This window comes from Stegostoma tigrinum, chromosome 26 (assembly GCF_030684315.1).
Source record: "Stegostoma tigrinum isolate sSteTig4 chromosome 26, sSteTig4.hap1, whole genome shotgun sequence".
In the NCBI taxonomy this organism is placed as follows: Eukaryota; Metazoa; Chordata; class Chondrichthyes; order Orectolobiformes; family Stegostomatidae; genus Stegostoma; species Stegostoma tigrinum.
This window is the reverse complement of record NC_081379.1, coordinates 44756767-44771680: the sequence shown is the minus strand read 5'-3', so window position 1 is coordinate 44771680 and position 14914 is coordinate 44756767. Positions and strand designations below refer to the sequence as shown.

At 41.2% G+C, this 14914-nt stretch overlaps 1 protein-coding gene across 1 annotated transcript in view; it reads left to right on the top strand.

Annotated features, from left to right (window-relative positions):
• The window catches only part of gcn1 (GCN1 activator of EIF2AK4), a 131639-nt gene that overhangs the window by 80795 nt on the left and 35930 nt on the right, over window positions 1–14914 (top strand). Inside the window, exons 30-40 of the mRNA XM_048555900.2 lie at window positions 590–779; window positions 1480–1550; window positions 2849–3014; window positions 3557–3751; window positions 4488–4734; window positions 6192–6313; window positions 6577–6691; window positions 8180–8359; window positions 12746–12966; window positions 13259–13327; window positions 13664–13802. Of these exons, the coding sequence (XP_048411857.2) occupies window positions 590–779; window positions 1480–1550; window positions 2849–3014; window positions 3557–3751; window positions 4488–4734; window positions 6192–6313; window positions 6577–6691; window positions 8180–8359; window positions 12746–12966; window positions 13259–13327; window positions 13664–13802 (1715 nt within the window). The remainder of the gene's footprint in view (window positions 1–589; window positions 780–1479; window positions 1551–2848; window positions 3015–3556; window positions 3752–4487; window positions 4735–6191; window positions 6314–6576; window positions 6692–8179; window positions 8360–12745; window positions 12967–13258; window positions 13328–13663; window positions 13803–14914) is intronic.

Genomic DNA, 14914 nt, shown 5'->3' with positions numbered 1-14914 from the left:
CCAATTAAATATCTAATCTTAAACTAAATTGACAACTCATTACAAGTGAAATGTTGCTTAAACAAAGTAGTTATTTTAAATTCCAGTACTGTTGTCTGCCACTGTAGTAAATAACTACAAAGGATAAAATGATGTGCAGTGATAATGTGCTACTAAGTTGTACGTGACACGATTTCCTGGAATGAAATGCAGATCTGTATTGGGTTAACTGACTGTGAGTGCAGCAACAGGCTAACACAGGATGGGGTGCAAAGATATCAGTATTCCTGCTCCTCATGATCGCCATCTTGTGATGTGAGAGTCAGGGGACAGTTGATGAAGAGAGGCTTGGATAGGCTGAGATGCTTCCTTTGATTGCGTGTCCTGCCAATATTCAGTCAAAGCTTTCACCTGAAAGTTAAGCATTGGTGAGTTACTGGAGGGAACCTGATGCCTGTGGTACAATTCTTTGGCTTTTCTGATGCTTTTGGGAGAGCATTACATTGTCAACAAGAAATGATGGAACTACAGGTTTCCTGATGCTATATGTGACTTGGAACTCTGTTTGTCTTTTTGTTTGTCTATTAATCTATCTTTGTAATCTTTTTAGGTTGTGGGGTACCATGGGGTTGGAGCTACAGCCAAACCTGTGTTCATTGCTCATTAAAGATGTAATATACCATGAGGATGCAATCCGCCGAGCAGGAGCAGCAGCACTGTCTAATGCCGTGGCCCAGTATCAGAACCAGGCTGCTGAAGTGATGGCCAAGCTGATTGAAATATATCAAGAGAAACTTTATGTAAGTTTACTTTGAAAATGATTGGGGAGAAATATGCCCAGGCTTTCGGCAAATTTTGAAGTCAAGACTGCTGGCGTTAGCTTATTACTAACTTACAGTATGAACAAGTATGAGTGGAATAGTTGATGTCTTTGTAGCTAGCTCAGTAGAGCTTGCAGGAAGGAATTTACAATAGATGAAGCTTATTTAGGTTTGTTCAAAGCCAGAAGGAAATACTGGTACTAAGTATATTGGGACCAGACAACACACAGAAGAGAAATACAAGGATCAAGCCAAAGAACACAATGTATGTTCTATGTGATGTAGCACAAGAAACAAGTTTAAATGACCTTTGCTAATTGCCAATATTCTTTCCAATTAATTACTTTAAAATTAGAGAAGTGTTGCTCTTCGTATCAAGCACACATGATTGCAAGTGGAATAAAAGAAGGAATTGAGACTTCATAAAAGATGATGAAGCATTGTTACTTCAGTTGTGCAGAGGTCTAATGTTGTGGGAACTCTCTTCACTTTTAGGATTAGTCTGCAGTGCGTGTAACTTTCTAGGTCAATAAAATACAGGACAAAACTGTCCGGAAGTGCTTGTTTCTCTCTCTCTCTCTCTCTCTCTCTTTTGCAGTTTTTATACACTTACTATTTCCCTATGTAGCACTCAGCTCCTGGTAATTAATAATAAACCTAATTGTTTTGTTTTGTACAGAGGCCACCGCCAGTCTTGGATGCCCTTGGTCGAGTAATATCGGAATCTCCACCTGATCAGTGGGAAGCCAGGTGCTGTATTTGAGAAGTTGATGGTAAAGCTGACTGAAATGAAATGCTATATTTTTCCTCCAAAGCTCCCTGCATTCTCCCCTTCTTGGGCTCCCCTGTCCCTGGGAGCTAAATCTGAGCTGGCTGGGAATTTTTGGAATGTAAAATGCCCTGGGAGGGTCAGCTTCTTGTTACCCATAACACTGTGTTATGAGTAGCCTACTTGAGATGGGGAGATCTTTGATTTTGACCCAACAACCATAGTGAAATAACAGCATGTGTCCATGTAAAGAACAAAGAAAATTACAGCACAGGAACAGGCCCCTCGGCCCTCCAAGCCTGCGCCGATCAAGATCCTCTGTCTAACCTGTCATCTGTTTTCTAAGGGTCTGTATCCCTTGGCTTCCTGCTCATCCATGTACCTGTCCAGATACATCTTAAAAGACACTATCGTGTCTGCATCTACCACTTCCGCTGGCAATGCGTTCCAGGCACCCTGGATGCTGTGACTTGTAGGTCATCTGTTTCATTGGTAAATGCTTCCTTCCAGTAACCCATCTAAATGACTCTTCTCGTGTCCAAGCTAGTCATCATTGACAAGATATTTGACCGGAGAGACTATTGCTGCTGACCCAAAATCTCTGTAATTTATTGAATTGAATTAAATCATTTTGAATTGAACTGAATTATTTATTGTCACGTGTATTCAGTATAAAATAGTGAACTGTCTGTATTGCTGTGGCGTATAGACACCATTCTTATGAACTTAAGTTATCATTCCTTATTTTATTTTAAGAGAGTCCAACATTTTCTTCTGTGCTGCTACAGTCCCACTCTCGGCTTCACCAGCCCATGCCATGCCACTGCCAGAGTCCCTGCTGCATGCAGAAGCGAGTGTCGTGCTCCGCGCTTCGCAGGCCGACCAACTCTGTAGCTATGTACAGATATTTATAATCAATATAACATTATATCAATATAATAGAGCACACCTCTGACACAGTTGAGACTTAACCTTAGGCTCCTGGCTTAGAGGTAGGGTACACTGCCATTGCACTGCAAGATCCCTTTTACTTACTTACATTACAAACATATCAATTAGGAGCAGCTGCAGGCTGTTCATGTTGAGGCCATATTTTCCTTTTTACAAGCCCAATGATCACAGTCAGAGCAAACTAGGCCCATTGGTCTCTGCTTTTTAATTCTGCACCAGTTACATTTACCCATTAGGCATTTGGGGAGCTATGCAGTTTTACTTAGTCGTTTGACAGTAACTTATTCAGGGGAGTCCAGTTGATAATGAAGAGATGTTTATTTTGAAGGTGTGGGATTGCTCTGGCTTTGAACAAACTTTCCCAGTATCTGGATGGATCACAGATCAAGCTGCTGTTCCAATTCTTTGTTCCTGAAGCATTGAATGACCGTTACCCAGAAGTCAGGAAGTGCATGTTGGATGCAGCTCTGTCTGCACTGAACACCCATGGAAAGGTAGGTCTGTCTGTTCTCCAAAAGCTTTTGTGATTTTTCAGTCAACTGATTTAAATGTGCATGACCTTTGGTTGAATAATTAATTCTTAACAAATTACTGTATAGAGTCTTGAATTAAGAACTGGCACTTCACAAGGATGTTGTAGGCAGATATGGTAGCATAAGCCAGCAATAGGAGCATGAGGAACGCTGTTCATGTGGCTTAGTCGGAAGAGCTCCTAGAGGGACTTGAACACAATCTAGGCTGACAGTCCAGTGTAGTTCTGAAGCAGCACTTCATCTGTCCCTCATCTGTGCTTTCTTTTTAATTAAAGACTCTGATCAACATCTATACCTCAGTCAGCATTACCTTTATTTTAAAAAAATGATAATCTGGTTGTTATCACGTGGCTGTATGTAGAATTTGCTGTGTTCATTTTTGTACATTTAAACTTGGAGCGAACCTTCTTGGGTGTTAACAATTTATTCTGTTTACAACAGTGTGGGAATCTAGCAAATCACTAATCACTTCCAACACCTGTACTGCACCTTCCTCCCTGTAGGATAATGTCAGTTCACTCCTGCCAGTATTTGAAGAGTTCCTGCGGAATGCTCCAAATGATGCTAGCTATGATGCTGTGAGACAGAGTGTGGTCATTCTCATGGGTTCACTGGCAAAGCATTTGGACAAGAGTGATCCCAAAGTGAAACCCATTGTGGCAAAGCTCATCACTGCTCTCTCCACACCCTCTCAACAGGTAATGTACTCACTGCCAAACGGCTTTCAAAAATGCACAAATAATGCAGTAGTCCTGGGCGCTCTGGTAGTATTCTTGAAAGAGTCTTGGGTTAAGTTATAATCAACAGGCAGCTGCACATAATCCAGCCTAATGCACTAGCATAATACTGAGAAAATGCCCTCCTGTTGCATGCAATGTTTCGAATGAAGTGTGAAACCAAAGCCCAGTTGTTGTGAGTAAAAGACCTGACGAAACTATTCCAGAAAAAGAAGCTGTAAGTTCTTACTGGTATCTCGATCAATATTTATCATCAGATATTGCATCACTTATGGGAGCTTGTGTTCTCTACATCAGTGACCATATTTCAGAAGTACTCAAAGAAAAACAGAATGCTGGAGAAACTCAGCAGGTCTGGCAGTACTTATCTAGGCAGAAATAGTTAACATTCAGAGCCTGGCATGACTGCTATTCCAGAAGTTCACAAATGCTACCAGACCTGCTAAGTTTCTCCAGCACTCTCTCTTGCTTTTGTTTCAGATTTCCAGCATCCGCAGTATTTTAGTTTCATTTCAAAGTATTTGAGTGGTGATGAAATGTTTTGGGATACCCTGAGGTCATGACAAGTACTTTTTGGAACGACTCATTGTTATAACCCTTAAGAATAAAGTTAATTGTGAAAATAGGATTATATCAGTAGCAGAACCTTTTGGAATGATTATTTTCCAGACTAAAGTGAATGTTCTTGGTGCAACAGGTTCAGGAGTCAGTGGCCAGCTGTTTACCACCATTGGTTCCCGCCATCAAAGATGATGCTTCTGGCATGGTTCAGAAGCTGCTGCAGCTATTGTTGGAGTCAGATAAATATGCTGAACGGAAAGGGGCAGCATATGGGTTGGCTGGACTGGTGAAAGGATTGGGCATTCTCTCCCTGAAGCAACAGGAAATAATGGTAACGTTAACTGATGCCATTCAGGACAAGAAAAACTTCCGGAGACGGGAAGGTGAGATGAGCGTCTGTCTAATTCTAAAGTTAAAATCCACGTTCTACAATAACAAGATGATAGAAATAATACCCACTACATCAAAGGCCTTTTCAAGCTGGTTAGATCAACTTCCTCAACTTACTTTTCACATCCATGTAACAGCAGGAGCACTGCCCTGTACAGAGGTCAGTCATCAGTTCACACTTCTGTTGTGTCTGAAGGAGCACTCCATCTGTCCTCAGAAGGACAGAATTATTCAGAAAGGTTTAGCTCAATTCCAGCAGTCTCACTCAAAGTTGACTAGGGAAATCATTTTTAATTTCTCCTGTTTGTTGTGTAATCCAAAATTTTGTTCTTTTGGTGCAGCCGAATGTAACTTTGCTTTGTCCATATCTTGTGTTTTCCACAGCATCATCCATTAGTTTTAGAACACACTCAGTGTCATTGACATTTAAGTTTGTTGAAGAAGTTCTGTATGAGTTGCATTGATCATTAACTATCTTTAAATGGAGGGGAGAGATGTTTGAACAAAGCCTGGTATAAAAAATTTTTTCACTTATCAATGAGTTTTAAAACAGTAATAAAAACTGAGTCACACTGCCTGGTGTATTTTTATCAAAGATCCTAAATTTACAACAAACACTAGAAATCTGAGTGTGTTGGAATTATCTTTACGTAAAGTGTAATTAGAATATGGAATGCATTGCCGTAAATTCCTGCTGCAGCTGATTTGATCATTGTTAAGGAGGGATTTAGAGAATTATTGAAAGATCCTAAATAAATAACGCTATAGTAGCTGGCTGAAATGGGGAGTTAACAGTGGCAGACATAATGGGCAGTATGGCCGTCTCCTGTGATTAAATGTAAGTGGATGTTTGCACTAAATCTCAAAGTAGATTTATTTATTGTTTTTGTTTAACCTATTTTTCTAATCAATCAGTTCAGCGATGTTATTACACACCTCTGCACCTGGGGCTTGAACCCAGGCCTCCAGGTCCAGGGGTAGGGACAGTACTACGTGCACCAAAAACATCCCTGGATCAGTAGACTGGTGACAATATCTCTAGGCTATCGCTTCCCCAAAAGAAAGCTTCCTAATCAACAGACTTAGAAATATTATGACAAAGGTCTGGAGTCGATAGGATTTGTCCAGAGGTAGGGACATTACCACTGTGCTACAAGAGCCCATGTAAATAAGTAAAGTAGATTTATGTTGCATTTGATCTTAATTGCCAGTATTAATGAAGTAATTTTACTTCTTTAGATTTGGTGTCGGACTAATTGTAAATGTCTCTGGCAACATCCCTGAAAGCCAGCACTAATTTATAGATAATTGTAAATACAGTTAAGTGCAAGGCATTTAGCTGAACTGTGCTTCACCTAATCCATTGGCTGCTTTTGTCCCTATTTTTCACTTTCTTGTTATTGATTTCATTCCAGCAGAAACATTCACTCTGTCACAAATTCCTTGGTAGGTGCTCTCTTTGCCTTTGAAATGTTGTGCAATATGCTGGGGAAACTCTTCGAACCATACGTGGTGCACATACTCCCTCACTTGCTCTTATGTTTTGGAGATGGAAACCAGTATGTCCGAGAGGTCAGTGCTTATTGTATTCATGTCTACGCTGTATGAAAGTGGCCTTCTGTAAGTTGTCATTTTTTTATGCATAGCTTGTGTCATTTAAGTGTCCAAAATGCAGACCCAAGTTGGGGTACTTTTTATGAAATATAAAGGTTGCAGATGAAACAGCATCTATTTTCCATATTGAAGAAGTGTTAGAATTCAGTTGTGTTGTTGCTTTGCACTGTACAGCCTTCAAAGTTACTAAAAGCCATGTATGCGACTTATTTTCTGTACAGGCGTCTGATGATACCGCAAAGGCAGTGATGCGTAATCTGAGTGCCCATGGTGTGAAGCTTGTATTGCCATCACTTCTGGTCGCTCTAGAAGAGGAATCTTGGAGAACTAAAGCAGGTATTTAATTGAGGGGCTGTTTTAATTCTATCGGCTTGCCATAAACTGCGCTGATGATCCATTAAAGTTGTCCAAGTTACATATCAACTCAAATGATGGGGGAAGAGAATCGGAGCTAAAAGAAATCCAAACGGTGAAGTTACCTTTTTTCCTTTTCCCAGGACAGCAGGAGCATTAAGAATAGAAGCATAGAAATATAGAAAATAGGTGCAGGAGTAGGCCCTTTGGTCCTTCGAGCCTGCACCAAGATTCAATATAATCATGGCTGATCATGCAATCTCTATCCCATTCCTGTCCTCTCCCTATTCCCAATAATCCCTTTGACCACAAGGCCAAGTCCAATTCCCTCTTAAATATGTATAATGAACTGGCTCCAACCACTTGCCGTGGGAGAGAATTCCACATTCACAATTCTGAGTGAAAAAATTCGTCCACCTCAGTCCTGAATGACTTGTCCCTCATTTTTAGACCTTGACCCCTATGTCTGGACTTCCACCATTACTGGGAACGTTCTGCCGACACCAACCTGTCCAGTCCCTTCAGGATTTTATCTGTTTCTGTGAGATCTCCCCCATTCTTCTAAATTCCAATGAATGCCAGCCTAGTCGATCCAGCCTTTCTTAATATGTTGGTCCTGCCATCCCAGGAATCAATCTGATGAATCTTCACTGGACTCCCTCAACAGCAAGAATGTGCTTCCTCGAACTAGGAGACGAAGACTGCACACAAAACTGAAGGTGTGGTCTCACTAAAGCCCTGTATAACTGCAGCAAGATATCCTTTCTTTGATACTCAAATCCTCTCACTATTAAGCAGAGCATGCTATTAGCTTTCCTCACTGCCTGCTGCACCTTTATGCTAACCTTCAGCGACTGTTCCACCGTGACAATGAGGTCTCGTTGCACCTCACTTTTTCCGAAATTGCTACCATCCAGATAATAATCCGCTTTCCAGTTTTTGTGACCAAAGTGAATAACCTCCCATTTAACTACATTATATTGCATTTGCCCACTCAGCAAGTCTGCCCAAGACACCTTGCATCCTCTTAGCATCCTCTTCAACACACTGCCACCCAGCTTAGTATCATCTGCAAATTTGGAGATATGGCATCCAATTCCTTCATTCACATCAGTAATGTATATTATAAACAACTGGAGTACCAGCACCAAACCCTACTGCACCCCACTTGTCACTGCCTGCCACTCTGGAAAGGATTTGTTTATTCCAATTCTCTGCTTCCCGTCTGCCAACCAGTTCTCTATTCATGTCAGTACGTTACTCTGATTTAATCAGGAAGGGACACACGACCTGAAATGTTAATTCTGATTTCAATCTGCAGATGCTGAGCTGACCTCCTGAGCTTTTCCAGCGATTTCTGGTTTTGTTTTTGAAAAACGTAGTTGTTCTGCTCGAGCTTGTATGACTTCAGTAGCTGGACAGACTTGCGTTCAAAGTGCATCCTGGAACTCTCTATTTCTGTACTTTCAGGTTCTGTGGAATTACTGGGTGCTATGGCATACTGTGCTCCCAAGCAGCTGTCATCCTGTCTGCCAAGCATCGTGCCCAAGCTGACTGAAGTTCTGACTGACTCTCATGTGAAGGTGCAGAAGGCAGGACAACAAGCACTGCGGCAGATTGGTTCAGTCATTAGAAACCCTGAAATCCTGGGTGAGTATGCTGTACGAGGCGCTGTATGTAGAATATTGATGACCCATGCCAATTAACATCTCCTCTGCTTCAGATTATATATAGCAAACTTTTACTTTAACTGACATTCACGATAAACTGGCACAGATTATATACCTCAAATACAAAGGTTTACTGTCTTATCACAAACACCATGATATCCGAGAGGTCAGTTGAGGATGCAAATGAACAGACTGTCTGCCCATAAGTTTATTTTAAGGCAAAGTTGCATTATTATTCAGTGATTTATGCCGTAAATAAATACAACTGTGATGTGTATATTCCCTGCATTACGTCTGTATGACTTAGTTGTGTTTTTACATTGGACTTTTTGATCAGCCGGTGCACACCCGGTCCCATAGGTGCTGGTTAATAAAAAATTTGCTGCATTTCTTAAATTGTACACCCTGTTCTTCACTGGAAATTTTCTCTTGGTTGGTGTAAAACAAATTTGTTTAAAAAGTACAGAATTGCATCCTATTAAGGATAGTCTAGGACATTAAGCATCAACATTTGGTGTCATCTTGAGAAACTCATGTCATCCCTTTGCACTGCATATCTGGGCTAATTCAGAATACACCTTTTTCTGCTTATTTTCTCCTCCTGTCGTTGGCAATGGTCTTCAAGCATTTGTATAACTTTTCCTTGTAGACAAAGTGTAGAATAGAGGTGGAGTCATAGGGTAGATAAAGACGATAAGCTATTTGCACTGATTAGAAATTCTAGATCGAAGTGCCTTAGTCTAAGAATTAGGGCCAGACCACTCGGAGAGATGTTAGGAAGTTCTTCAACACACAAGGGGTAGTAGATTCATAGAATCCCTACAGTGTGGAAACAGGCCCTTTGGGCCAACGGCCCTCAGCTTCCCACCCAGACCCATACTCCTGTAACCGACCTAATCCCCACATCCCTGAACACTCTGAGTAATTTAGCATGGCCAGTCCACCTTGCGTGCACATCTTTGGATTGTGGCAGGAAACCAGAGCAACTGGAGGAAACCCACACAGACACGGGGAAAATGTGCGAGCTCCACTCAGACAGCCACCTGAGGATGGATTTGAACCCGGGTTCCTGGTGCTGTGAGGCAGCAGTGCTAACCACTGAGCCACTGTGCTGTCTTTCACAAATGCAGTTGGATAATGGTTCAGTTGTTAATTTTAAATCTGAGTTAGATAAACTTCTGTTAAACAAAGGTAGTAAGGGATATAGGCCAAAGGCCAACTGTGTGGAGTTAGGCCACAAATCATTTAATGGCGGAACAAGCTCGAGGGGCTGGATGGCCTACTCTTGGTCCTATACATTCCCAGGATGGAAGGAGGCCATTCTACCCATCCAGTCTGGCTAGCCAAATGAGCTATTTTGTCTTTTCCCACTTTACAACTGCTGATCTGGAGTCTTGTTTGCAGATCCATAATAATTTAAACATGCTGAGAGTTTCTACCACCCTTTCAGGGGATAGGCTCTGGACCACCCACCACTCCATGGCTTTTTAAAAAACCACTAATTCTTCTATCAACTTTTTATGTACTTGAGCGGTGAAATCAAAAAGGAAGTTAGAAAAAGAAAAGAGAGGGCAAGAAGATTTTGGCAAGCAAAATCTGTTTAAACCAAAATACGTTTTATCAGTACATCAGGAGTAAGAGGATATCTAAGGGAAAAGGAAATCTCCGTCTAGAGGTAGGAGATGTTGTTCTTTGTTGTTACTTCTCTGTCTCTGCAAAAGAGAACTAATACAAACAAGGTAGTTAAGATGGAAAACTCTGAATTATTGGTAACTGTGAATGCGCATTAACCAGCAAGGACTGATGCAATATGCTGCACATAGTGGAGAAAGGACAGGAAGGAAGCAGTGCAAGGTCTGGCTATTATTTTTCAGTTCTCACCGAATACAGGTGCAGTGCTGAATGATTGGAGGGCTGCTAATGTTGTACCTTTTTGTTTGAAAAGGGAGTGAGTGACCTATTAATTACAGGCCAGTCAGTTTAACCACAGAGCAAATTATTGCAACTAATTCTGTAAACATGGAGAGTAGTCAGAAGGGATCTTTTAAGGAAAGAACATGATTGAACTAAGTGACCAATTAGATTGAACTTCTGAGGAAGTAACAAGGAGAATTTGTGAGGGTAGTGCAGTTGATGTAGTCCACATGGATTTTAGCATGGTCCATGGGACTCATGGGGACGTCGCAAGTTGGATCCAAAATTCCTCAGTGGCAGGAAACAAAAGGCAATTGTTGATAGTTTTTGCAACTGGAAAAGTTTCTAGGGAGTTCCACAGGATTCAGTGCATGGTTCTCTGCTTTTGCAGTATATATTAATTTGGATGTAAATATAAGAGGTGGTGATCAATTAATTTGCAGGCAACATAAAAGTGGCCGCATGGTTGACAGGAGGATAGGTGTAAATTGCCGGAAGAAATCATTGGTCTGGTCAGGTGAGCAGAAAAGTGGTAAATGAAATTCTACCCAGAGAAGTGTTAGCTGATGCATTTGGGGAGGTCAGACTAGCCAAAGAAACAGACAATGAATAGGAGAATGTTGAGAGGGTTAGAGGAAATGACTAATTGGTAACTGTGAATGTGTGTTAACCAGCAAGGCCAGATGCAGTATACTGCATACAGTGGAGAAAGGACAGGAAGGAAGCAATGCAAGGTCTGGCCATCATTTTCCAATTCTCTCTGAATACAGGTGCAGTGCTGAATGATTGGAGGTCTGCTAATTTTGTACCTTGTGTTTGAAAAGGGAGTGAGTGACCTGCTAATTACAGGCCAGTCAGTTTAACCACAGAGCAAATTATTGGAACTAATTCTGTAAACATGGAGAGTGGTCAGAAGGGATCTTTTAAGGAAAGATCATGCTTGAACTTAGTGATCAAACATTCAAAGAATGTTCACTGTCCCCCGGAGGCAACAGGACAGGTTAAGAAGGCATTTGGAATTCTTTGCTTTATTAGCCAAAGTATACAATATAAGAGATGGGAAGGTTTGTTCGAACTGTACAAATCATTAGTTAGGTCACATTTTGAGGACTCTGCAACTCTGGTCATCTCACTGCGGAAAGGATGTAATTGTGTTGGAAGGGGGATTAAAGGAGTTGTTTGTCACCCCTGGAAAAATGTAGCTGAGAGGAAAGATTTGATAAGCTGGGGTATTCTCATTGGAACGGGACCAGTTAAGTGGTCGTCTGATTGAGAGGGTTAGGATTAGGAGCATGGATGGGTAGGGCACATTTATCTGCGCAGAAAAGTGAGAGACAGAGGGACAGATTTAAAATGGTTGATAAAAATATGAAAGAAGAAATTAGGCATATTGGTTTTACCCAGAAGGTGATAGGGTTTGGAAGTTTCTGACTGACAAGGCAGTTGAGGCAGAAAGCCTGGACCTATTTAAAACGTGTCTGGATATGCACCTCAAGTGCTGTACCATGCAGAGCTGTGGAACAAATGCTAGAAAATGCGATTAGACCCGGGGGGTTGTTCATCACTTGGGACAGAACATGATGGGGCAAGTGGCCTCTTTCTATGATCCTAAATAGCCACCTAATCTATTTCTGGTTTGTTTCTTTTGAGAGATCAGTATTGACTTGGACACACTGAGAATTCTCTGCTTCTGTCGAATAGTGCCTTAGGACTTTCTCTGTCTAACCATCTGCCAGACAAGTCACTGGTCTAATGTCCTTTCCAAAGGATCACTTCCCTGAAAGTGCAGTTGACTGTTCTCTAATAACTAGTAGCCTGGGTGACTAATTGAACCTGATGGCATAGACTTGTGAAAGCACTCCAAGATGGATCCACTCAGATCCTGATAACATAGTAACAAGGTGAGGTAAACCCAGATGGTCTCTTGTTCTGGCCCTGCCAACCCTGAAGATTATGGAGCTGGGTAAGTGATATGTCTCAAAGGATTTAAAGTGTTAAATCCTTCGTGGCTGAACAGAAACTGCATGTAGATATAATCATGCTTGTGGACACTATTAAACGTGGGCAAAAGTAAAATACTGTCGACACTGGAACTAAACCAAAATGCTTAACCGGTCTGTCAGCAATCATAAAGACAGAAGTTAAGGTACTATATCACAATTGGGACCTTTCATCTGATCTTTTGGTAGGTTACTGACATGAAAGATCAAACTCTTTCTTTGGTAGATGCTGACAGACCCTACTGAGTCTTTCCAGCATCTCTGTTTAACAAATAAGATGAGTTTTTGTCTGAGAGCTGAGTGGGTCCTGCCCCAAAATAAAGCCTTTTATGCCTCATGTTTTCAGTATTAGTGACAATGAAATATATTAAGAGCTGTTCAGTTTGCTTGGCTTTCTCGTTCTAATTAATAAGAATGCACAAAATTGAAGTAACGTTTGACATTTTGTTCAGCAATCACACCTGTCTTATTGGATGCCCTGACGGACCCATCCAGGAGGACACAGCTGTGCCTTCAGACTCTGCTTGATACCAAATTTGTCCACTTTATTGATGCACCATCTCTGGCTCTGATAATGCCAATTGTACAAAGAGCATTCCAGGATCGATCCACAGATACCCGTAAGATGGCTGCTCAAATTATTGGGAATATGTATTCCCTTACAGACCAGAAGGTAATGCTTGAAATGTTGCAGGTGATGAACGTGTCCTTCCTGATTCTCCTGTATTATTGAAAATAGTTTAATTTCAGTTGATTACAGTGCAGTAAATAATGTAATCCAGTGGCCAGGTCAGATATCTACTTGAAGCTACAAGATAGATCTTTATCTATTAATCCAAAATAAAGCACGACTATCTTGTGTCATGTTGGGGAAGCCACTCTTCGTGCTCAGGTTCACGGATAAGTGAAATGAGTATTGTCATCAAATCAGAATTGTTGACTTCTTTCCATTGCTATGGTTCCAGGATCTTGCACCATACCTGCCCAGTGTGATGCCTGGATTGAAGCTATCTCTGCTGGACCCTGTTCCAGAGGTAAGGATATTTACTATTACCAGTTAAGAACCAATTTCAAGGTAACAGTTGAAAATAACGTATGTGACAAATAGAAGCATTAGCGATTGAGGATTTGATGCATCTTTGCTCATGGTTCACTCCTTGGACTATTTTGAAGCCATCCAATACTTGGAGCTGCTCTTGCTGGCTGACCCTGACCCATCAGTTTGATGTTAGGTCATACTGTATTATACTTCAACCAAACCTGTATGCTTTCTTCAGTTTGCAAACTCTAATGCTGTTGAATCAGGCACAAAATTGGAAGATTTTTATTTTAGTGTTAAATCATGTTCATGCAGTTCTGTTATATGGCAGGTTCGTACAGTTTCAGCAAAGGCTCTGGGGGCAATGGTGAAGGGGATGGGTGAGTCGTGTTTTGATGACCTGCTGCCTTGGCTTATGGAGATGCTGGCTTCAGAGCAGAGTTCGGTTGATCGATCTGGTGCTGCACAAGGTGAGGAGGCCAGAACTTCCAAAAGAGGAAGTTCCTCTCGTGGCTGATTAACTAGATACCATATTTCAGCCATACGTACAGAGGCATTTCAGCAGTAATTTTCTTGATGCCAGACGAGGAAACAGTTCATTGTGACTAATTTGTTTCCAACTTTAATCTTGTGTTCAGTGTTATGAGAACTTTGTCTCAAAAAAGTTAAATTTTTACAATGGGAACTTTGAAAAGGTTATTAAATAAGTAGAATGGTTTGAACTGCTTGTCTGATTCCTGTGACCAAGAGGTTGAATTCAGGCTATTGTGACATCCTCCTGAACTTGACTTTCAACACATCTTGTTTCTCTCAGATTTTCACCGTTCTTTCTCTGTGTGTCCTAGCCCATCCCACCCATTTATTTAGGTTATCAGGTAATTTTCTGTTGAATTCTCATCATGAGCTCTGTCACTGTGTCTCTAATTAGGAACTGAACAGAATTTGACTCAAACTTGCATTAGTCCTGCTTTTTGCCAGTAAATTTCACCATCACTTATTTGAAAAAGTTTATCAATAAACATTTGAGCTAGGAGTTGGTGGTCGTCACTGGTTCGACCAGCTTTGTCAAGTAATCAAAGTCCATGCTGGCAGTTGGCAATTCATCTGCATTGTTTTGTTCTTGACATAAAGTGCAACCAGCATCTGGTTTCAAGCCCTACTAATAATTAGCAGGATTGTGTCCCAGGTCCAACACCATTTCATCTTTTATCTAGAAGAGTGCAGGTGATGTTGATATGTCGACCTTGCACGTTCAATCTGCTTTTCTCTCATACATGAGCCAATGGCTTTGCTAAATAATTCTTGACACACTGTCATGGCTAGAGGTTTACTTACATCTCTCACTTGACACCACAATGTTGTCATACATGAAGTCTTGAGAGTAGTTGATGCAAGACTTCCCTTACAGATGTAACACATGAAGTAGATGTGGGAGTGGCCTGTAAAGCCCCATGAATCTGCTGTGCCTCCCTGAAAAATCATGGTTGATCTTTGGCTTCAATTCCACTTCGCTGTGCGGCACCTTTATCGTTACATTTTTGGACTCTAGGAGGGTCAATTGATATCGGCCTTGAATTTGCTA